Source organism: Notamacropus eugenii, chromosome 1, assembly GCF_028372415.1.
Source record: "Notamacropus eugenii isolate mMacEug1 chromosome 1, mMacEug1.pri_v2, whole genome shotgun sequence".
Classification (NCBI taxonomy): Eukaryota; Metazoa; Chordata; class Mammalia; order Diprotodontia; family Macropodidae; genus Notamacropus; species Notamacropus eugenii.
Window position 1 is genome coordinate 544,954,340 of NC_092872.1, and position 26,183 is coordinate 544,980,522.

General features: G+C 36.3%; 1 protein-coding gene across 2 annotated transcripts in view; it reads left to right on the top strand.

Annotated features, from left to right (window-relative positions):
• CDH13 (cadherin 13) overlaps nucleotides 1–26,183 on the top strand; it is a 1,297,228-nt gene that overhangs the window by 1,094,646 nt on the left and 176,399 nt on the right. For both annotated transcript variants that reach the window (XM_072634209.1, XM_072634208.1), the window contains exon 8: nucleotides 24,606–24,746. In XM_072634209.1, the coding sequence (XP_072490310.1) occupies nucleotides 24,606–24,746 (141 nt within the window). The remainder of the gene's footprint in view (nucleotides 1–24,605; nucleotides 24,747–26,183) is intronic.

A 26,183-nucleotide genomic window follows, 5' to 3' on the forward strand; every position in this document is an offset into this window, starting at 1 on the left:
ATATTTTTCTTTTTAAATGAATAGGATGTGTAGAAGAATTAAAACAAATGGAAGAAACCATGAGAAAAACCAAACAGAAACAAAATATAACAAAAAGAGAAAATAGCCTGCTTCATTCTGCTTTCTGATTCTATAGTTCTTTCTCTGGATGTGTATTGCATTTTGTATCATGAGTCCTTTGGAAATGTTTTAGGTCCTTGCATTTCTGAGAAAGGCTAAGTCTATCAAAATCAGTCATCATATACTGTGGTTGTTACTGTGTAAAATGTTCTCCTGGTTCTGCTCACCTCACTCAGTTCATATAAGACTTTCCAGGTTTTTCTGAAGTCTGCCTGTTCCTTATTTCTTATAGCACAATAGTATTCCATTACATTCATATACCACAACTTGTTCAACCATTCCCCAACTGATGGGCATCCCATCAATCTCCAGTTCTTGGCCACCACAAAAAGAGCTGCTGGTACATGTGGGTCCTTTTCTCATTTTTATGATCTCTTTGGGATACAGCCATAGAAGTGGTATTGCTGGGTCAAAGGGTATGCACCTTTTTATAGCCCTTTGGGCATAGTTCCAAACTGCTCTTCAGGATGGTGGGATCAGCTCACATCTCTACCAACAATGAATTAGTCTTCCAACTCTCCCACATCTTCTCCAGTATTTATCATTTCCCAGTTTTCTGCTTCCCTCCTAATCTTGGTTGCATTGCATTTTGTGCAAAATCTTTTCAATTTCATGTAATCAAAGTTATCCATTTTGCATTTCATAATCTCTATCTCTTCTTTGGTCACATATTCCTCCATTCTCCATAAATCTGACAAATAAAGTTTTCCTTCCTTCCCTAATTTGTTTATAGTATCAGCCTTCATACTTAGATTGTTTACCCATTTGGACTTTGTTCTGTTATACAGTGTCAGGCATTGGTCTATGCCCACTTTCTGCTACACTATTTTTCAGTTTTCCCAACTGTTTTTGTCAAATAATGAGTTCTTATCCCAGAAACTGGGGTCCTTGGGTTTATCAAACAGTAGACTGCTATAATCATTGACTACTATGTTGTGTATACCTAACCTATTCCACTGATCTACCTTTCAATTTCTTGACCAGTACCAAGCAGTTTCGATGATTGCTGCTTTATAATACAATATAAGATCTGCTATGGCTAGGCCACCTTCCCTACCCTTTCTTTTCATTAATTTCCTTGCTATTCTGGATTTTTTGTTCTTCAAGATTAATTATGATATTTTTTAACACTATAAATTAATTTTTTTGGTACTTTGATTGGTATGGCACTGAATCAGTAAATTAATTTAGGTAGAATTGTCATTTTTATTTTATTAGCTTGGCCTACCCAGGAGCAACTGATGTTTTTTTCCAATTATTTATATCTGAGTTTATTTGTGTGAAAAGTGTTTTGTAATTGTGTTCATATGATCCCTGGGTTTGTTTTGACAGATAGACGCCCAAATATTTTAGTTTCTACACTTATTGTGCCCAATTGTATGCCCATAAATTTGACAATCTGAGTGAAATGGGTGAATATTTGCAAAAATATAAATTGCCCTGCTTAGCAGAAGAGGAAGCAAAATACTTAAAATAACCCCATCTCAAAAAAAGAAATTGAACAAGCCATCAAAGAGCTCCCTAGGAAAAAATCTCCAGGGCCAAAAAATCTCTAGACTATTTGGTGAAGAAGGAATCCTACCAAATTCTTTTTATGCTACAAATATGGTGCTGATACCTAAACTGGGAAGAGCCAAAACAGAGAAAGAAAATTATAGAACAATTTCCCTACCAAATAAAGATGTAAAAATTTTAAATAGTATATTAGCAAAAAGATTTCAGCTACTTATCTTGAAAATAATACAATTTGATCAGGTAGAATTTATACCAGGAATGCAAGGCTGGTTCAGTATTAGGAAAACTATCATCATAGTTGATCATATCAACAACAAAACTAACAAAAATCATATGATTATCTTAATAGATGCAGAAAAAGCTTTTGACAATATACAACACTCATTCCTATCGAAAACACAGGAGAGAGTAGGAATAAATGGAACCTTCCTTAAAATGATAAGTAGCATCTACCTAAAACCATCAGCAGACATTATATATAATGTTATATATAATGGGGATGAGCTACATGCATTTCCAGTAAGATCAGGGGTGAAACAAGGATGTCCATTATCACCACTGTTATTAAATATGGTACTAGAAATGTTGACTTTAGCAATAAGAGAAGAAAAAGAAATTGAAGGAATTAGAATAGGCAAAGAGGAAACTGTTATCAATCTTTACAAACAATATGATGATTTACTCAGAGAATCCTAGAGAATCAAGTAAAAAACTACTTGAAATAATAAACAACTTTAGCGAAGTTGCAGGATATAAAATAAACCCACATAAATCATCTGCATTTCTATGTATTACAACAGAACCCAACAGCAAGAGATAGAGAAATTCCATTTAAAGTTACTAAGGTTTGGTTCTTAAGAAAAAAGAAGTTTCTACTTTAATTTCAACTCAGCAAAAAACTTGGATAAATTTCATCAGATCTCCCCAGATTCCTCACCAAGTTCTTTACATGTTCCAGGCTACTGCTCTAACTTTGGTCTTGGGAATTGCTTTAATTTTCCTTGTTAGTCCACCCTTATTTCTATCTATTCCAAGGCCAATCTCCTCATCTCTAAGGAGATGCTTATTCACAATCTCTTTATCTCTAGATGGTTATTAACTGAAGAAACCTCCCCCATATTCCCTCTGTTGTCTCAGGTCAGAGTTGTTTTCTTCAGATTGCTTCAAATGTCAAGTTGACAACTTGAACCTTGGGCCTTGTCCCCAGATGTTTCCTGAACTAGTCTCTTTTTTGTCTTTAAAGATTCCAGTCCAGTTCCCCTAAGCTAATCCTGCTCCCCAAAACATAAATTTCTCCTTTTCTGTCTCCTATAGCTCTCTTTCCTCTTTGTAAAAAGCGCCTTCATGATCCAAGGTTATCCCTTTCACCAGGGATTCAGTGAAATCGTCCAGAGAGGTACATTTGAGCATTTCAGAAGTCCTAAATCAATTCTCACATCATCTTCTTTCCTTTACAGAACATTTCCTTGAAATATCACAATTTTTCACCTTATAATTGACAATTTTATGTTTATTTTGCATATATTCTCTATCTACTCATACAGGGTATCCCTAAAAACTTAATGTAGTTTTAAATTTTAATAACTTCAGAAGTATAAAAGCTATAAACTTACAAAAAATCATTTGAAAGTTGAATTATTTAAAATTTTACACTTATTTAGTTTTGTGAATTTTGAATAACAGATTTTCAATTTTAATAGAGTACTCTATCACTATGCATTAGTCACATGGCAGTTTCTCTATAACATTTTTTTCAGACCAGTAGAGGAGGTCCTTCCTGGCTACCTCAGTCATCTGATCTATCTCCATTAGACTTTTTCTTGTGGAGTCATGTAAAAACTGTTGTGTATTCATGAATGCCTTATTCTCTGGAAGATCTTAAAGCTAGGATGACAAAGGCAATTCCTTCCATTCTTGAGCAGCAGCAGATGAAAATTTATACAAAGTTAGACAATCAGGTAGAATAATGTAGAACATAACAATGGTTTTGTTGAATCTTAATAAGTAATACCAATATTAAAAAATGTAAATAATTAACATTTTTAATGCTGCTTTTCTAAGTTTGTAGCATTTATACTTACAAATTTTTTAAGCTTCAAAATACACTAAGACTTCTAGGATGCCTTGTAAATATGCACATTGTCTCCTTGATTAATTTAAATTCTTTGAGAGCATAGGTGACATTTAATTAGTGTTTGTTGATTGATATATCACATTGATTTTTAACTAAGTTGGAATCACCATTCAGTTCATGTGAATCTTTGGAAGGTAGATATTTGTGGGTGGTTTGCTTCTATTAAATTTGTCTAAAAAACTCCTCTTAGACCCCAGTCTTTAAAAAATTAACTCTGAAGCAGCCATTTTCATTTCTCTGATCTTAGAGGAAATTCTTCAGAAATCCTGGCCCCATATGAGCCCTATCTGTTGGATTCCTAGTTAGTCTGATTTTTTAAATCAAATGCTAATACTCTGATTGAGTATAGGATCTACCTTTTTTCCCCTTTTTTATAAACTATAGAAACTTTTTTTTTTAATCCTTAAAGTGGAACACAGTTATCGCTACATGAAGGACTATAATCCCAGCAAACACCTATCTAGTTACTCATAGAATGCGTCTGTGAATCTGGCACCCTTGTCTACTCATTGTCTTTTTCTGAATGCAAAGCTTTTGTTCATCAATTTCTACTTTTCTCTAAAATGGGGTTCTTCATAGTAGAATTATTCATTTGGCATTTGGGGCTTTAATTTAAAAATATTGCAAATAGGTAACATTTATTTCCTGTGGGTGACAAAAAGTTTCATGGGAGGTACTTGGTAGGCATTGACCTTGAAAGATTAGCAAAACATGTCTTCCAGAGGGAAACAGGAAAAGAAGAACCAATGTTATGATGGTCAGTGTACAGAGACAGGATAGGACTGAACAAACAGTGTAAGACAGCCTGGTGGGAATGGAATAGTAGGCAATCTGATCTCCCTTTAGGAAATAACAATAGATTTTGAGAAGAGCCAGCTGTAGACATGCAGAAGTAATGGAAGCTAAAAGCTAACTGAAATTGGAGGGAGGAAGCCAGCTATTACATTAACTATAGTAATTGATGTGATCATGTATACTTTTTTGAACTGGAAAGACAGAAATTATGGATGGCTGCACAGTCATGAGTAAAAAGGGGATACTTAGGTACTCCTTATGCACTCTTAACTTTAATGACACTTTGACTGATCCATGATGTCCTTGGAGTGGGTACTTCTCTAACAGCTCAAGTCCTGTTTGATTTTTATCTACATCTTTGAATTAGACCTGCAAGAGAATTTGCCCAATGTACAAGAAACCCTTTTCCACATCATTTTAATGTATTGGGAGTAACAATGTGCTATTTGGTCCTTCCGTCTGCCTTCTTTTTTTTCTCATTACATGACCAGTTCATTTTCTTTTGTAGTTATACACATACTCAAAAAATAACAACAAGCTTGCTTTTGCATAGTACTGTAAGGTTTAAAAAGTAGATTTTTTTTCAAAACCACACTGAGGATAGTAGTACATTATTCCATTTTACAGATGTTAAAAGTCATTTTCTCATAGTCACACAGCTAATAAGTGTAGGAGTTGCAGTCCACTTATGCTATCATTCATATTTTCATAACTCTACACGTTATTTGTAGGTTATTTTTTGAGCTTGTAGTATTTCATGGTGCATAGCAACACCAAGAGTACTGGTGTTTAAGAGACAGGCTTTGTCACAGGTTGGGAGCAATTGAAAGTACTGCATAATTTCCCAAAGTGTTATACATCCCTCTTATCCAGTCCTGGTCTCAGCTCTTTATATAACTAAAGCTCATGTCATTCATTCCTATATATGCTATTTGCATATACTCCCAAGACTTATTACAGTGGGATTTTCCCACACAAGTGAAATCAAAGTTGTGAGGAACTCCTAAAGCAAAAATTTAGGGAGTACGTGCATGCATGTTTGTTTATTCATGTGATTTTATTGTTGTAATGAATTCCCAGTGTGAAAAAAAATACCTTCACTGATAAGAGACTGAGAACTTAATTGCCATTTATAATCTTTGAGAATTGCTAGGGCACTGAGAAATTGTGTCCTGCTCATAGTCACACAGCACACCCATATCAAAGGAAGAACTTGAACCAAGGTACAGGAAGACCTGGGTTCAAGTTCTTCCTTTTAGATACCTAAGTACTGTGTGACTACGGGCAAGACACTTAAACTTCCCAGTATGTATACATATCTAGATCTCGAAATGTGCCTGTGTATGTATATACCAACGGATTAATTTAATAGGCTTCTAACTTCATTTATTAATCTAGGCAAATATACATTTTCCTCCACTTTGCTTTTCTAGAGTAGATAGTTAAATATCTTTCTTATTGCTGTGAATTTCACTGGGGAGACTGTAATGTTCTGGAGCTTGATGCAGTTAGTAGAGAGCCATATGTGATTAAGAGTATCTGAAGGACCCTAACACCAGAAAAGCATTCTTCTTTTGTTTGTACATCTTCGATGACATTGGTAGATATCTTAGGTGAGCACATATTTCCCTGCTCTGTGCACTGGTTAATATTACTACTTAGCAAATCATTGTGAAAATCTTGACTTAAGGAAAACCTTTCTAACTATTGGCACTATTCATAAATGGAGAGGACTGCCTCAGGAGGTAGTGGGCTTCACTTTAGGGGAGTTCTTCAAGCAATATTAGGATAGTCATTTGTTAAAATTTTAGAGGAATTCCTGTACAGGAATGGCTTTGGACTGGATGACTTTTGAGTTCCCTTCCAATTCTGAGATTCTGAGATTCTGTCAATCTATGAGACTATATGTCAATCTATGAGACTGAGCAAAGCAGCAAGCCAGCATATAATGGCTCATGTCCATGAGGTAATTTATGACCATTGCAGTTTATTTACAGCTGCAGTAAGGGAGGTAAGCTTAATGTATAGAATCATTAACATACTTTCTCACAATAACCTAAAACCTATTACTTGATGCCTACTAAGTGGGAATCCCGAAAAAACACAATTCAGTCCCTCTGTTGCCATCATACCTCATTGATTTTGTCAGTAGTCTATCCTAGAGAAATGAGTTCTCAGCCTCCTTTCAGTCTCAACACAGAGTGGGGAGCAAGAACAGAGAAGGCAGCAGCAATGTGGCTAGAAATTTAACGTGGGCAAGAGGACCATTGGATAGTTTTCAAAACGAATGCAAGTCAAACATAATTTCTAATTTCTCTAAGAAAAACATGACTAAGCTGGGTCAGTCTGAGTCAAGGGGGTTTAAATGAGCAAGCTGGGATTTATGGGAAAGAATTGTGTTTGGAAGCTGTAATTATGCAAACTCTCTCCATTATGTTTCTGAACCCAGAGGCATAGGTGATAGATAACATTCCAGGGAGGCAATGACTCAGTGTGTATCCATTAAACCTAATAACGTCCTTTGATTCATATTCCATTTTGTCCTATCTGCAGAATTTATAGAGTAGGCTTTTCATCTACTCATAAAATCACAATATCTAAAGAACCCCAGAAAGCTTAGCAGCCTCTTAATCCAATTCAGCTGGTCCTGTTTATTTCCCCTCCCCTTCCCCGCCCCCATCCATCCTTTTATTTATTTATTTTTGATCTTCAAATGATGAGATAAACTATTTAGTGCTGAAAGGAACTATTGGGGTAAACATGATTCAATGTCTTCATTTTATCATTTCACAGATGAGGAAACTGAGAAACTCTAAATGTTAAGTCATTTGCCCTGTCACACAAGTAGTAAGAGATTGAGTCAGGATTAGAAAACCCAGATCCTCTTACTTACAGTTACTCTAGAACAGTGTTCTAGAGGCAGAGGACATGATGGAAAAAGTGCTGGATTTGTAATCTAAAAGAGCCTGCATTTAAATCCCTGTTCTTCTCCTTACTTCTTGAATGGCCTTAGTCAAATCCTTTAAATTCTCTTGGCCTTACTTTCTACATGTAAAGTGAGTGGTTTGTCTGGATGGCCCCACAGGTCATTTCCAAATCATGGTATGATACCATAATCTTTTCACTGTACTGTGTGTCAAACTGATTTTTCCCCTCCAGATGATACTTGAACCACTGAGTTAATAAAAGTTGAGTTACTGCTTTCAAGCAGTTATTCTATAGCACACAATCAAGTTATGGCACCATTGGTTTGTTTCCTGGCTCTAAGATGTTCTAGATGTATGATGATGGGCAACTCCATTCCCCTGAGCATCAGTTTCCTCATTGTAACATGGGATACATTTGGCATCTATTTTCAAAAGTTTGTTGGTGAAAATTTGTGAATCATTCTGTAAATTTTAAATTGTTACACAACAGGTAGTTATTATTATAATTATAGTACTTGAAAATCAATTATCAGTAGTTATCTAACATTTATAGGTTGATTTCAAGCAATAGATTCAATCTGAGAAGATAAGAACTCCCTTAGTCAGACAGGTTCCCTCTGCCCCTAGCTTGTCTGCTGTATATTTGGCCTTACTCAGCCAAATTCAGTTGATTTACAGCTGCACAAAAGCACAGCCTCTATCTAAATGTGAAATTCTCATGGAGAACCTTTCAGTTCATATTCCATATCTCAGTCCTTGGACAGAGGAGTAACGAGGAGAATTCTCCCTTTTAAGTAATCAAAAGTTGGACATATAGGGAAAGTGAGTTCTTCTGTGTATTCCCTGAAAGAAAGGATAGAGGTGGGAGGAGTCTAGGTTCAGAAAAAGAGATCCTGGGTATAGACATATTTCTGCTTATCAATATCATTTTGAGGTCCCGTAGAAGGGGGCAGCCTTACCTTCTTGGAGAAAAACAGAAAGTATTTGCTCACCTTGAATTTAAAGAAAAAGTGACTTTCCACTATAGCTAGAGGATAAAAAATTAAGCATTTCAAAATTGTGTTAACTAAGAAAGGGGGAAGACAAAAGAGAAAGGGGATAGAAGGGAGAGAGGGAGAGAGGAATCTCTGTCTCACTCTTATACCTTACTGTGAGAAGGTCACACTCTCCCTTTCGATCCCTCCCAAAAGAGAGAAAATATTCGTTATATTTCCAGTTCTTTGATGACTTGCTCTATCCTAGAGCTCTATTTATAAGTTACTTGCAGAGAATACAAATGAAATTCTTCCTTAACCTACCTCCCTGGAGCTGTTGCATTTCAAATTAATTCCACTGGGAATGCTGCTTTGTTCCCATCCCAACATATGAATGCTAGCCAGTGAATGAGAATCTCTAAGAGCACTTTTTATGTTTGACCACAGAAACAACTCCATTCTCTGACCAGTGCTATGCATCTGTGAGACCCTAACTCTCTTCTGTCAATCAGTCAGTCACAAAGTATTTAATAATTGTTTACTATGTGCAAGTCAGTTGCTAAGTACTAAGGATGCAAAAAAGTTTAAAAAAAAAGGATGGTCTCTTTTCAGGGACCTCAAATTGATTAAGCTAGACAATACGCAAATAATTATGTATGTATAAAATATGTATATACTGCATACATACACTTACATGTTACATGTAGGCAATTATACTTTATGTGGTAAACACGTGTATATAAATATAGCATGTACATTTATATTACACATGTGTGTGTATATGTATAGTGTAAATAGAAGGTAACTATCACGAGGCACTAAATTATCCATGCTAGTACCTGGAAGGAAGGGAATATGATTTCAGAGAGTGATCTGGCTGGGGAGGGAGAGTTATGATTCCTCTAGGGTGGCAGAGAGGCAATGAACTCCTTCCAATGTGTGTATATGCCTGAAATAACAGGTCTCCATAGGTTAGAAGAAGTGGGATCAATTTATATTTATTTCTATATTTGTATCATTTGTCATTTTTATTTGTCTCAGGTGTATTTGATGTATGATTCCTCATGTTAGAGTTTTCTCTCAGGGAAAACATGGCAGGGGCAACCATGGATGAGTAGTCAACCCTCTTTATACATTGCTAACCTTGTCTCCCACCCTTCCTAGGCACTGTCAGGATCTGGCTGTAGTCACGTTTCCCTGTCAAATCTAAAGACTACTGGTGCATGCATATGGCCAGAGCTCTTGGGAGGCTCAAAAAGTTATAAAAGTCAAACGAACAATAAAAAAAACCTAATGATTCCTGGGCTTCTGTTTGCATGAGAATCAACATACCCCTCATTTGAAGTTTTGAATTCTAGGTATCGTCCCTTGTTTTATAAATGATAATATGAGTGCAACCTCAAGAAGCAAGAACCATTTCAGGTTGGGAGGTCTTTAGGAAGGAGCTTAAGTCCTTGAAGTCAGAAAATGTGAATTAAAGTCTCTGACCTTTCGCTTACAAATAGAAGTCACTTAAACTGTTTGAGCCTCAGTTTCCTGACGAATAGTATAAATTACATTTCACAGGATTGTAAGAAAGCACTTTATAACCTCAACATTCTACAGAAATGTGAATTACCATTATTGCATTTCTGTCAATTAAGAAAGACCTTAAATTGGAGGGTTTGGAAGGGCTTAATTTGTGCAGAAGAGGTGATCCAGGTATCCTGCCTGTATCCCCTATGATTTACCAGCACATGCTTCTAAATGGGTGATGGTGAAATGGTGTCTAGTGCTTCCATTCCTAAATCTATACTTTTAGATCTTTGAGCACTACCACCGGTTGAAGAATGAAAAAGAAGGGGGGAAAAAAAAGGAAGGGTGAGTGGACTGGGTCATTCCATGAATGTTTTTTATGCATTCTATGGAAATGGGAGCCTGCTGTCATGACCTTGGCCTGAGTCCTGTGAGATATTCGTAAATGCACTTTTCCTGACCTAAAAGGTCAACCTCTCTCCAGGTGGTTATCATTTATAGCTATAGTTGCTTGAATATTTGGACAAAGGACCTCAAGACTCAGACACAGAAGGGGTGCAAGTAGGAAAAAAAAAATCATTGAATATGCTCTTGGCCTAAATATATGACCTAACTCTTAACTTTCTTAAAAGAATATCTAAATAGTGTTGTATACATGCAGCAAACAGTTTAAGACTCCCTCTGAGCTCTTGTTCATTATTTCCAATACCTGGTTGTCTTGCATCACTGAGATACATCAGCAAACAAGACAGGATATTAAAAAAAGAAAGGATATAATTCTGTACCTTCAGAATCTGAGCCCTTCTGAAAACAAGTACCCATAGAACTGGCCTTTAAAAAAATAGCAATAACTGGTTGAGGAAAGATTGAGAAGTTTCAGAAATTGGCTTGTTTTTCCCTGATACCTGAGGGTTTGAATAACCTAGATAAAAGAAGGTGCATCATAGAATCATGGCAAGTCTGTAACTCAAGCTTGTTTTGTCAAAGCTTGATTGACTTAGGTTGATTTGTTGTGTAGAGATAGACAGCTTATGAACCCTGACAGGGCCAGTCCACTTTGGGGCCCATTTACAGTTGATTTTGTGGCCACTCCTGGATTTTCCTTCAAAGCTCCCCCTTTTTGACTTTGTTTACCTAAGTCTTATCTGATTTTCCTCCCCCACCCCAACCTGATTTGACCATACCTGTCTGTTGCCAACTTTGAGGAATTTTGGCTGCCTGGATGTTCCTAGGTAACATTATGTAGCAACAGCTTCAAAACTAAGAGATAGATGCCGCATTGTTATGTTTCCTTTATGTCTGGTTTGGGTTAGTGAGATCTCAGAAGTGGACAAAACATATCATGGGCTTAGAGGTCTTTAAAAAGACTATGTACAAAGCTATCAGAGGTGACTAAACCATAAGTCTCTAAGAATGGCAGGGTCAGTAGGGAAAATAGCTTAGAAACATGGGTAAGTTTATGGGTTAACTGCTAAGTTTTGTTTGTGAAAAACTTTCTAGTTGGTTTTCTGTTACACAACCATCATACTTGTTATTAATAATAAATGTACCGTTAAATGTACACTTGTGTGGAAATAACTTTAGCTATAATAAACATCAAATGTGTGGTGATTGATTGTGTGACAAATATTTAATGACACGTTTTGATTCTATTTTCAAGATGAAATGTTTGCTTTTCAAATCAGTACAGTCAGTGAACCTTGTTGGGGCTCACAAAAATACACCCAATTTGTTGCAGATACATTTTCCTTTCTTTTTTTCCCGTAGGTATATGCATCATCTGTTAGTGAGTGGGCACCCAGGAGGAATAACAAAATTGATACTGGCAAACAACTGGAGAATTCACACAAAATTTAGTACCTGGGTTTTGACTAGTCTGCCGTAGGGGTCAGATGTCATCGTATTAAACCAAAGCCCCCAGTTTTAATTTTCCAATTTGGAGAAAGATAGATTTCCTGGTTAAAATGAAACATTGTCTACTTGAGTCTAATTCTCATGCTGCGTGAACTACTCAGCTAGAATAAATTGTACCCATCTAGAAATGGCCTTGACCCTTTGAGTACTTAAAGCACAATTTAGTTCTGAGAAACGGTCATATATCATCAGTAGCAACAAACATTTATTGAGTGTTTATTCTATTAGGGCACTTTTCTTGGCACTAGGGACACACAGAAATAGTAGAGATAGCTCCTGTTCTTGAGGACCCCAAAATCATGTAAACAAAATGATTAATAGAATTAATAAAAGATAGCAGAAGCTGAATGAAACAGACAGGTAGAGTTGTAGGAGCTCAGAATAGGAAGAGATCCTAGGAGTAGGATCTATAGATCTATCTATCAGGAATCAGTGATTACACATTCATCAGCGCACACACATATGCACACACACGCACACTCCTGATATTTTAAAGTTTAATCTACATTAATAATATTTTCTCTTTCACTTCCTTAAATCTAGACAATCCACAGAATACTAAATAAATCCCTGATTTGTAACATTTTTCAACTTCCAAGAAAAATTCGCACAGAAATTTAACAACTGGCTCACCAGAGTTGACTCCATCACACTTCTGGAAGGAATTTCTGAATGCATGCTATTCACAGATTAAGAGAATTATGAAAGAAAAATAGGAATCTAATTAGTAGCACAGAAGGGAAAATATTAGAGTTACAGACACTGGTTAGGAGTGTCTCATTGTAGTCCAAGTAAGAAGTGATTTAAGCTTATTAGGATGGTGAAATAGGAATAGAAAAGAGAGGTGTGATGTGAAAGATACATAAAGATAAAAGTTAAATAGATGGGAGGTTACAGGGTAATAATAGCTAACATTAATATAGCATTTAGTATGTGCCAGGCAGTATGATAAGCACTTTAAAATTATTATCTTATTTGATCCTCAAAACAATCCTGGGAGGTAGGTGTCTCACTTCGCAGATGAGAAAACTGAAGCAAACAGAGGTTAAGTAACTTGCCCAGGGTCATGCAGTTGTATTTGTCTTAGGCCACTTTTGAGTTTAGGTCTTCCTAACTCTATACCCTGTATTCTAGCCACTGTACCAAATAGCTGACACAGGTTATTAATCTTGGATAGAAATGTTCAGGATATGAACTTAAGAGAGGTGAGAGACTTAGAGATAAAATTTTTGGAAGAGGTTTTTACATAGAATTAATGCCTTGAGAACTTCCAAATATATGCCTATTATTCTCATAGTTATATAGAAGCCTCAGAAGAATACCAGCCATCCAAAGGTGCCAAGTTGCAATTTTTGGTGCTTCACTGAATATTTCAAGTATAGAAGCCAAGAAATATTTGTTTTATATTGTACACCACTTTATAGAGGGTTACTGGTAAATGGAAATGGTTGTATAACTATAAATTGACAGTACAATTTTTTAATACGTTAAATATTCCCAGTGCATAGTCCAATCTGTGAATCTACAGATTGGCACCTCTGGTATCTAACATACATAGAAATGGTTTATGTATGTCCAACGTGGGTGTGTATATAGGCAATTTTCTCAGAACTTCCCGTAAGTCATAAGAAGTCTTTTGGGTATTGGATTCAATATTCTCTACTTCATCTTAGACTTCACCCACTAGAAAACTCTCCTACTTAAATCCTGATGTTACAAATTACTTAGATCTTATGTTACAGTACAATCAAACAGTTTAATTAGAGTAGCAACAATTGTGGTATCAAGGGGCAGACAGGTGACATAGTGGATAGAACATTGGGCCTGGAGTCAGGAAGACATTCACTAGCTATGTGACCCTGGATGAGACATTTAACCTCTCTTTGTCTCAGTTTCCTCATCTGTAAAATGGGGATAATAATAATACCTACCTCACAAGATTGTGGTAAGGATCAAAGAAGACGATATTTCTAAAGCTCTTAGAATACTACCTGGCACAGAGTAGGTGCTATGTAAATGTTAGCGATGATGATTATGATGAAAACACCAAAAAATATACAGCACAAAACTGAGCAACCCAGCCCTTATCTCAAAGCAACATCATCACACAGATCTAACTTGGGTCCCAGGTAACTAGGGTTATGAGTTCTTTGTGTAACCGAGAACTTTCCCATTTCATTGTACTGTGAAATAGAAGAAAGATCAAAAGTGAGTGCAAGAGATGTTACATGTTACATCCATCTTTTATCTCTATACCTTTGTTCTGGCTATTCCCCACACCTAGGATGCACTCCCTTTTCACCATCTCTTAGAATCCCTAGCTTTATTGAAAATTCTGCTTAGTCATTCCCTATATGAGACTTTTCCTAATCAACCCTCCTCCAGTGGTTAGGACTTCTCTTACAACGTTATTTTGCATGTACTTGTATGTATACGTATTGCTTCCCTCAAGAGAATGCAAGGCCACTGAGGGAAGGGACTTTAAAAAAAGTCTTTGTATCCTCAGTGCCTAGCATAATGCCTTGTGAATATTAAGTGCTTAATAAATGTTTACTGATTGATTGTGCCTTCATGTGCAGATTATAATGCTTGTCCCCTTACAGATTGCTGAGAAAATTCAAGAATGATATCAAGTCACTTTGTAGATTACAGAGAGACAGACAGACAGAGATAGAGAAAGAGGGAGATGGAGGCAGAGAGGGGGAGAGAGAGAGAGAGAGCATTAAGATAGCAAGAGAGAAATGGAATTCTGTTGTCAGAGATGAGTGTTATCTCAAATTTAGTGCCCTACTCAGCCACAGGCATAGCATTGATGCTTGAACAAGGATGCTGCTTCAGGTGTCTGTTTTGTAGAGAGCAGCAAATCTCCCTTCATCATTGGTAAACTATACTAAGCATAAGACTGACCATAGGTAGAAGCCTATAACTGCTAACTTTTCTTTCTCTTCTTCCCAGTGTTCATCTAGAAACTCCTGCTGCTAGGTGTTTATCTAATTAGAACCTACTCTGGTCCTGTATAATCAGTTGAAAGTCCCTTTACAAAGAACCCCCTCTGTCCCAATCCTGCTTGCAAAACATGCATCTGATCCTTGCATCTGAAACTGACACCATCATAATCTTTACATGGTCTTGGTTGAAGTCCTTAGCAAGCTGTCTTGTCATTAGAATCACAGATGGCTAAGGCCCATGATCCAACTGTCTTGAGCGGGCTGTCCTACGGAAATTCCCATGCCTGTTGTGGCTCTGAATTATGTCCATCTTAAGACAATGCACCTAAATTCCTGACCAATGGTTATTACCTAAGATATATTTGTCAATGAGAAGACTTCAATCAAGCAATCTTAAACAAAACAGTAAACTCTTTCTTTAATATAATGATTCTAGTTACTGTGAGTTCTTCTAGTCAATAAATATAGTTTGAAGCAGTAATATTTTCAAATATATTCTTGAATGGTATTTAAAAGACAAAATATTATGTAATATTAGTTAGCAGACACAAAATATAAGAGTTAAAAACAGTGACCAAACTTGTAACTGAAAAGATTTGCAAGTCATACTAATGAAAATCCTATCATCATCAACAGAAATGAATAAAATGTCCTAGAATGAGTTAATTTCTGTTTGTTTTTCCACTCCAGTATAGAGTAGACTGTGTGCCAAGAAAGGTTTGTACCTTCATGTTAGAATATCTAGGGGAGTGTATGCATAAGCACCTGCACATTCATCCCTTATGTGAGAGGCTCATATTCCTAGGCCCATCTGCTTTCACCTACAGATAGGAAGTACCTTTCTCAATTTGCGCAAAACTTTCTGACTTTGGGCCTGTGCCCCTATAATCTCATTAAAATGCAAACTCCTTTCAAGTTGGAATTGTTCCTTTCTTGGTTGGTATATCCTCAGCATCTAACATTATAACAGACCAGTAGTAGGTGCTTAATAAATATTGATTGATTGATTGATTACCAGTCTCTCCTGATGGCCTTTGTGAACTCACAATAGTTCAATTCTATTAATCAAATATTTATTATTTACTGAGTACATGAGAGTGCCAGGGACTGACAAAAAAAAAAAAGAATAGAAAACCACAAATCTAATTTCAAAGAACATGCCTCATACTAAAGCAAACTCAAAGCCTTAAATTAGGATTTCTATAGAGTCTGATCTCCTAGGGACACACAGCACTGGTGACATTAACCAGAGATGGGTGAAACAGTAGTTGGTTGCTGTTACTTATGGAAGCTAGATATATATGATGGAGAACATCAGTTAAAATTCACAGCCTCCCCAGTACCAGTTAGTATTCACAGCTTTTGCAGAAGGCCAAGAATGCTATGTTTTACTCCAAGCTATTTCAGGTAGTTTTTTTTATTTGTTTTTAATTTATGGAATCAAAAAAGCCTTTCCATAACATAGTATAATAAAAAAGATGATTGAATATGAACTGCTAATCTACAATGTACAACTATTGTAATTTACAACTTGGTATTTCTTTAAAATATACAACAAAGTTATTATAAAAATTTCTTTTTTTCTTAAGCAGCAAAATTACAAGGTAATTTTGATAGTTCTTTGAATTTTGTAGGCACTTAGATACTTGTTAATTTGATAATACTTGGAAAAGTTCACCCAACACTATAACTTCTTGCACAAAATCATTGGGCATTTGTTTGGGACTTGTCTATACTATTAGTTTTTGTTCAGTTGTTTTATCATATAAATGATTCAACACATCAGCCATTCTTTCTTGTTGACAAATGGAGAAAGGCTATGTTTCTAAAAACCTCAGGATTAGATAACAGTTGATTAGGTAATTCAGATAATCCTAAAACTGAAGAGGAAGTGTGTGGCCAATTGGATTTTCCTGCCAGGCTCAAATCAGTCATTAAGGTAGCAAAAAGACATAAAAATCTATTTGAGTGAAAAATGATCAGTTCTGCAGCCACATATAGATAATATCTAAAAATGGGAAGAATAAATAGCTTCCTCAAGGCCACAGAGATAGTAACACCAGCACTAGTGATGCTAGCAATTTCTCAGGGTTAGTGCAAGTATCTTTCCCTGCCCTGTACCTTCTTGTTACACATTATGAATCATGAAAGAGTTCCTCCTGATAGAATCAATCAATAATAAACATGCATTTATTAAGAGCTTATTATATGTCAAGCACTATATTATACTGAGGTTACAAAAAAAGTTAAAAAAACCTAACAGCTCCTCTTCTCAAGGATCTCATTTTCTAATTGGGGGGATAACATGCTCACAACTAGGTAAATATAAAAAATATATAAATGTTAGAGATATATTTTATCTTTCTATATGTAGACTATGTCTACATAAAGACTATATATGAATGAATAAATTTATGTGTATATTTATATATGCATAACTGTTATGTATATATTATGTGTGTATTATACATACACACATGCATGCACATGCACGCATAATATTCATAGTAAAACTGGAAGATAATCTCAAACGAAAGGCATTAGCAATAGAACAACTAGAGAAAAGACATGGAATCAAGAGATGAAGTTTCACGTATAAGGAACAGGAAGAAGATCAGTGGTGCTGAATAGTAGAGTATTGGAAAGGCTGGAAAGGACCAGATTGTAAAGGACTTTAAAAACTAAACAGAGGATAGGAATTTATACTTGATCCTGGAGATAACAGAAAGCTAGTGGAATTTATAACAAACGAGAGACATGATAAGATTTGCACAATAGTATCTAAGTGGTCCGTATAGTAAAAGCTTTGGTTTTGTCTGTGGCAATGTATGGCTGTGAGAATTAGACTACAAGGAAAACTGAGCTCTATCAAATCAATGCTTTCAAACTATGGCACTAGAGAAGACTTTTGAGCATCCATTGGACAGCAATGATGTCAAATCAGTCAATACTTAAAGAAATTGATTCAGGTTATTCATTGGAAAGTCAAATATTGAAGCTGAAGCTTAAATACTTTAGCTATATAATGAGAAGATGGAACTCATTTGTAAAATCCTGATGTTGGGAAGATTGAAGATTGAAGGCAAGAGGAAAAGGAGACAGCAGAGAATAAAATGGATAGATAGTATCATGGAAACAATTTATAAGAACTCAGACAGACTTTGATATATAGTGGAAGATAAAAGAAGTCTGGCATGCTATGATCCATGGAGTCACAAAGAGTTGGACGTGACTGAATGACTGAATAACAACCAGTCTGAGTGGAGGATGTTCTAGAATGCAAACAGAACTATCAGAAAGCTATTTCAATAATTTCAGGTGTGAGGTGATGATAGTCTGCACCAATGGAGGGAATGGGGCATGTAGGAGAAAGACTTACGAAGGGGAAAATGGCAAGATTTGAAATTAGATACGCTATATGGAATGAGCATGAGAGAGGACTTGAGGATTTTGGCTAGTTTGTGAGTCTGAGTGATTGGAAGTATAGTGCTATCCTGTAAAGAAATAGCAAAGTTGGAAAGGGGAGAGATAATACTGGGGTAGGGGTCTGGGACAAGAGGATAAAAAGTTCTCTTCTGAACATGTTATGTTTTAATTTAAATTTGACTTCTAAGGTCAACTTTATTATCTGTGAATAAGTTTTCCTGATGGAATTGGAAGGATATCTTACTATGTGGCTGGTAGAAGATTGCAAATGTTCTATTGTTTATTTTAAATTTTAAAATATTAAATGGAAAGTTCATTAGGAAACTCTAGATCACATATGAGAACATATGTGAAAACCATGGCATCATGACTCACTTGGCGGCATCTTAGCCTAATTGTAGACACAGTGCTTAAGGTCAAATTGATCACTTCTTTGAGGTTGAAATTGGTAAAATTAAACACATAAAGTGATGATAGACATATTAAGGTGACTAAATGGTTTCTCCTAGAGACAAATCAAAATGAATGATAATGGAATGATAGCAGAACCAAGTTCTACCAAGGACTTTGGCAAGAACCTTGGCAGACACAGGTTATTTAAGACGTGTAGCATATCCTCTGAGTTTCCAATTTCGCAGTTATAGGTTTAGAGTTTGGGGATCCGGGAGAGAGCTATTCTTACAATTTTCAAGGTCTTTGGGGTAATGATCTTGCTGTTTAGCTATTTAGTTGTGTCTGACTCTTCATGACCTCATGGACTATACTAGCCAAATAGTCTTCTTGGCAAAGATACTGGGGTGCTTTGCCATTTCCTTCTCTAGTGGGTTAAGGAAAAGAGAGGTTAAGTGACTTGCCTGGGGTTATGCTGTTAGATTGGAACTGACTGTTCTGACTCCAAGACCAGTGCTATATTCACCAAGCCACCTAGCTGCCCCCTTGAGCATACAGAATTCTAAAACTATAGCTTACAAGCCCCCACCACCAATGAGCTTACATTGGTAATGAAAGAAACTCAGAGAACAGATGTCAAAGCAACTAATACTATTAACATTTCAGGGAACATATTTTCTCTCATTTTGTGGTGTCTTCATGCTACTCCCTACTGGATACAACATTTCTGCTGTTTCTGCTTCTCTTGGCAGCTCTACACCTGAGTCACAAGATTAACTTCTTCTTCCATGTTTTTCTTCTCTTCTACCCAGGCAACCTCAACAGACTGTCTCTTGTACCTCCCCTCCCTACCCAGTTATTGGTTCAAATATCTCTTCTGTCATCTCAGGAAAATTACTTAACTCCTTAGGTTTTCTCATCTGAATAATGAGAGGGGTGGATTAGATGGCCTCCAAGGCCTCTTCTAACTCCAAATCTATGACCCTAAAACAATTTCTCTCCCTAAACACTTCTATATTATGGGAGTCAATCTTCCAACCTTGCATGATGATGTCAAAGCCTTCCCTCTTGGAGTTTATAATGGAAGTTTTAGGCTTAATTTGAAAATCAAAGAAACACATTGAGCAGGAACCAAACAAGGACAGATGTGCTATGAATCCAGAGTACAATAAAACCTTGATTGAACGTTACCACAAAGTTCAAAGTCCTCAAAAACCCATCCCTTAAGGCAGTGGAAATAAGCAACTGGACAAAAGATAGAGCACCTGTGGTGACAGTAGCCTTAAAGTTCAACAGATACAAACGTTTCCCTGTACAGTCAATGCAAGTGAGACAGAGGGTGGATTGAAGTTTACTTCAAGTTGGAGAAGAAACAGTGGTACAGGTGAAAGATACCAATTTTGTTCACTGTTTACTGTATAACAGCATAATTTTGGCCTTGAGCAAGTCACACTGCTTCTCTATCCTTCATTTTACTCCTGATAAAATTAATAAATTGCACTAGATGGTTAAATTTTTTGAGTCTTTGCTTCCTCATCTGTAAAATGAGACTCCATTTCTCAAGGAAATTATAGTGAAATTTTTATAACATTCTGAATATTATATATTTTTTGAATTAATGATGATGATGATGATTTATTCTTTTATAAGTGGAAACCAAAGTAGCCTTAATGTAAAGGGAAGATCCTAAAAATTAGACCTGTTTTTAAGTGGAATGGCTTACTTTTATTGATGATGAATTTTCCATCATTGGAAGTCTTCAATGACCATATAATCACTTACTGAATATGTTATTCACTGGATGGGTTTTATCTCACTCAAAGTGAGAACCTGAAAAGACCTTAGCCTAAAAGGGCCAGGGTCTCCCATTGCATCCTAGGCCATCTCCAGTCATCCTGATGAATATCTGGTCGCTGGACCCAGATGGCTCTAGAGGAGAAAGTGAGGCTGGTGACCTTGCACAGCCCTCCCTTGCTCAAATCAAAGTCAGCTGCAAGTCATGTCATCATTTCCCCAATGTGGTACCCTTTGAGAATGGTCAAATACACCACAATAACTAACAACCTATAGTAGGGATTCCTTTCATCTATTCGGACTGGATGACTGTGATCCCTTTCAACTCTCAAACTGTGTTTCTATGATAAAGGGTCAGAGATAGGAAGACCTAGGTTCAAGTGCTATTTCATGCTTAGAGACTGTGACAATTGACTTAAACTCTAAGTGCTTCCATGTAACCCTATAAGACAATAAGTTGCAGAATAGGTGCTAATCTGCATTTGTAAAGGGAATTTTCTTATCAGGAATTCATGATACCAATGAAGTTCCAAGTCTGCTCTCCCTACCCTCTCAAAATTCTATGACTATTTGATGTTAAAATAAAATAATATTTTGAAGGTTGTCAAAAGACAACAGAAAAAAGAATCATACTTCACTGAGGGCCTGAACACAACTGAAGAAATTTGTGTCAGCTTTTAATTCATAACTTTACTTAACTTCAAAAGAGGTATGCAGTGCTGTCTAGGAAATCACACACCTTTAGTTTGTTCACTTTAATAAGATATTGAAAAAAATTAAATTAAGCTTTTATTAAAGAAATCAGTGAAGAAACCATACAACAATTTATTAAGCAGTAACTTTGTGTTAAGCACTGTTCTTGGGCATGTTATAACCTATATCCCCAAATGACTCCACCTATAACACAACCCAGATGCTTATTTAAAAAAAAACAAAAAAACAAACTGGTTTTGTTTCATCAAAGGAAGGTAAAGTATGCATCATATACTATTGTCTTCTTAAAAGATAGGGAAGTGTGTCATATAATCACAGACTGTCTCAGAGCTGGAAGTACCTTAGCGTTTACTCCACCCACCCACAAATCTATGGATGTATCCTTTCTTCAAACACCGTCCTTTGCAAGTGTTCCTATGACCTCTGCTCAAATTTTTCTAAGGCTTCAGGTTTATTATTTTATGAAACTGTTTGTTCCATTTTTTAAAGTCAGTGATTCCTATAAAAATGTTTTGAAACTAAATGAGTAGAAGCTTAAATATTTGTCTTCAGTTAACCAGAAAATTAAAATCGTTATCTAAATTACCTCATTCTCCTGATTACTATGGTATCACGCTACCAGTCAAGTTCTATCAGTCTTCCTGTTCAGTTCCTTCACCACTTTCTTGAGGAAGCCCAAAACAGCTGTGTTTACTCCAGGAGAGGGAGAATTAGCTAGTTTGTCTTTTATTATTTATCATTTAACATTCACTAAGGTACAGTTTCTGCCAAAAGAGTAAAAACAATTCTGGTAGAAAGTACTTCTAGCAAAATAAAGTATCTGATTGAAGGGGAAAAAATTGAAAGGAAAAATAATCTGAATAACAAATGATTGGAGCTATATTAAAAATGCTGTCTGAGATGTGAGGGGTAATAAGAAATGTGCACAGTTTGTGCCAGCACCAGAGAACTCACCCTTTGAATGAGACAGAAGATTGTATCAGAATAATTGTGGCTATTTGAGAGATGGTACTGATGGTATCAATCTGAAGACATTGTGTTTTGTTATTTATATGATAAGAACCTTAAGTACAGTAATTTAATAAAATGTGGCAGAAGCAGATTATATTTTTAATAAGATAATTCAGGAGAATAGGGGATGATGTTTAGAGCAAGATCCTAGAAGAAGCTGTAGAGATATAGGGGGATATAGGAGGAGAGTCTAGATTTGGCACAAAGTAGGCTCACTATTTGCTCTGTGATGAGGGGAAGATAGAGGGTAAATGAGGAGGTAGTAGGATGATGAGGTAGAAAAGAAAGAAGTTGAGGAAACTTACTTGAGATGATCACTGTCTGAAGTTAGAGGAGAGGCTATCTGCTGAGCATGAGAAAGCTAGGAAGTAAGGCTTTGGCTTGAAGAAGGTGGATCATTTTTGGAACATTCACTCAGGGAGCTGTAAACATCATATGGATACTTGTATGGCACAGGATCTGCTACTTTATAGTGCTTTTCTCTAGATACTGCTCTCCAGAGCCATAATTAGAGATTTTGGCACCTGGGGCATGATTCAGGAAATGTACCCTGAAAAAGCAGCATAAAATCTGGCCTCAAATCAACTTCATACAGGCAAATTTCTGTGAGGTTCTTTGGTTGTTGTTTTTGTTTCCTTTCCATTAGGGAGTGAGGCCCCAGGACACCATCCTATTGGAAGGAGACATAGATTGCAGAACTTTAGATACCTCAAAGCTGTTTAATAAAGAAGTTACTGAGGTTGGGAATGGGACTGAGATTGCCTGGGAAAGAGTCCATAGAGGTTGTGTGAGGGGAAGTTACAAGAAATAGGGAGTGGGAGAAGGCAAGAGAAGAGCCAGAAAATGAGCCAATTTATAGCTTCCTATTTTAACTAATTATTTTTTATGAAGTAGGTGCTATGTTCAGTCGTTTCTATATTGCTTACAGAATATAAGCACTGTCATGGTGATCTGAATTTCCATGCCTTTGAGCAAAACCCTACCCATTCAGCCCTAGCTATACCTCTGCTGTTCTCATTGTTCTCAGATTCAGCTCTGCATTCTGGTCACTCTTTCTAAGGCTTTGTTTATTTCACTCATTCAAAAACCTTCCATAGTGCTCTGTTGACTATAGGATGAAGTCTGAGTTACTTCTACTGTAATTTAACATCCTCCTTATTTTGGCTCTAATCTTACTTTATAGTATCTCACTGTACCCTGTCCTATACCACCCTGTACTAGCTCCAAACACAGAACTACAGAATTTTAAACTAATAAGAGGTCTCACTGATCTGATACAAATCATACTTGGAAGAAAAAAGAAGAATCCTGACTATAGTATGCTCAAAAAGTAGTCTGCAGCCTTTGTCTAATAGCCTGCAATGAAGGGGATCTCACTGCTACCTCATTACCTCCTTTTCCCTGGGTATATCATTCACCTAGTTTGCTGAGTCTGAGATGTCCTTCCCCTGTTAGTTGAAATGATGCTTGTAGCTCTAATATAATTTCCAATTATGCCTTTGCTGATTCTTTGTCACCTTGTTCCTCTCCTACGCACTTTTTTATTCTGCTTTACTTTATCATTGTTTGGGGATATGTAATATCTGCCTACTAAAATATAAACTAAGTGAAGATGAGGGTCAATTAGGTGATAGGGTAGATAGGGGTACAGAAGTGAATAGTCAAGAAGTTCAAATCTGAGTTCACATCTGAACTCAGATACTTAACTAGCTGTATGACCATGGACAGGTCACTCTACTACTGTCTGCTTTAGTTTTTTCCACCGTAAAATGAGGATAATAATAATGCCTACCACTCAAGGATGTAAGGATCAAATAAGGTATTCGTAAAGTGTTTCACAAACTTTAAACCTCTTTATAAATACTAGCTATAAGGAATACAAATTATTTATCTTTGTATCCTAAAATAACTAATATAGTAACTTGCAATTAATAAATATAGAGGATTTATTTTTGAACATATTTGATTCTGAAAGACATGAAGCAAAATGAAATGCTTAGATGTGTGACCATACAATAGAGAAGAGAAATCTCATTAGTAGATTATAATACCTAAATGAAAAAACTGATTTTATATACATATATATACACATATATACATACATATTTCAAATATATACACACACATACATACCTATACACACATGTATATGCATATGTGTATACATGTACATATTATTGATGTTCATATATAGTATGTATTTATAGCTGTCATGTCCTCCAGTAGATACAACTTCCTTGAGACCACTTTCTTTCTACGTTTGTATGCCCATAACCTAGCTTTACACCTGGCCCATAATAGGTGCCTAATAAGTACTTGCTGGTTGAAAAATTGGTTTTGTACGATACCCTATAAGCCAATCTTTGTCTCAGCCCCTCTAAAGAACCATCCACAGTTGAAACAAGTACTTTTATATTTTTTTCTTTAGACTCTGGAAAACCCTAAGTATGAACTGATCATTGAAGCTCAGGACATGGCTGGCTTGGACGTTGGGTTAACTGGGACAGCAACGGCTACTATCCTCATCGATGACAAAAACGATCACTCCCCAAAATTCACCAAGAAGGAGGTAAGCACCTAAAGATTCCTGTTGCCAGTGGAGTGGTTGTGATGATACTCAGCTACTAACATTCATTCATAAAATCTCAGAGTGGAAAGGGCTGTTTAAGGACATCTTGTGTAACCACTTGGGCACATATGTTATAAGAAGTTGCCTACGTAGTTGGAGAATGCTTATAGAATTGCATGAAATACTATAGGAAGCTAAATATTTCCTGAGTTTGTCAGTAACTTCAAAATAGTTTAACATAAAAGTGACATTTTCTTCATCATATTGGCATCATTTGTCACTATTATATGCGAGTTAAATTACACCAAACTATAAGCATGGTGCAGTAGAAAGAACACTACATTTGTAGTCAGAAGATCTGATTTTGAATCCTACCTCTGAGACTTACTGACTATTTGACTTTGGATTAATAACTTTCCCTCTTTGGTTCTCAGTTTCATATTCTTTAAAATGAGGGGATGGAACTAGATGATGCTTAAGATTCCTTGCAGCTTTAAATCTCTGATCCTGGGTTGCTATGGAAAGTGATTTCATCAGTGAGTCTACTCCAGCCACCAATGAATCTCAACCCCTTTGGACCTAAGTAAATGACTCTATGAAGGCATCACCTGGTGCCAGAAAATTAGTGAGCCTTTTTGTCCTTAGTTAGTCTAGCCTTCAGAAAGCAGACACACACTGAATCAATGGGCTTTGTACGTGCTACCTTTCCAGCTTGGTAGGCACTCCCTGCCAGAGTTTATATTTTTTGCCATAGCCTTAGGGAAGTTAGCACCACAACACTCATGCTCTGCTGAAGCTCCTGAGGAAGACTTCAGTATACCTTGTATAGCTTAATGCCTTTTTTTTCTCCCCAGTCAGTACAGACTGAAATGCTAGACTGAGAAGTATCACAATTGAAAGCAGATTATTATTATTATTTGACAATAATGGCGTTATGGGAGCTGATAAAGAAAAACAAAGTAAGCTTTTTGAAGGAGAGTTGTTTTCTAACCTTGGTCCCTGTGCATTGATGATTATGTACTATTGTTGTGGTTCACTATTTAGTACAACCAAACAAATAGCGTAGAAAGCCTGGCCAAGAGCACAGTATTCACAGCTGTAATTTAGTCATGGAGGCTCAATCATGTTCTTCTAAGAGAACATGGGAAAAATGCATTTAAAAGAGAAAGCTAAAAACAGGGATTTTTAAAAGTTATTTCTTCTCCACCCTAACCTAAGGAATATGGACTAATATATAAACCAGTAGATTTGCAGAAAGTCATGTTTCCTTTTAAGAAGTTTTCCTAGGAAGGTGAACTGTTAAAATCTGTTAAAAACAAGTAAAATGATTAACACAGGAGCAGAAGTGAGGGGACAATGAATGGTCCAAAGTATGGCAGACACTGTTGTGTTCGTCCTTCGTAGCCGAAGAAGACCATGCCATCAGAGAAATAATGA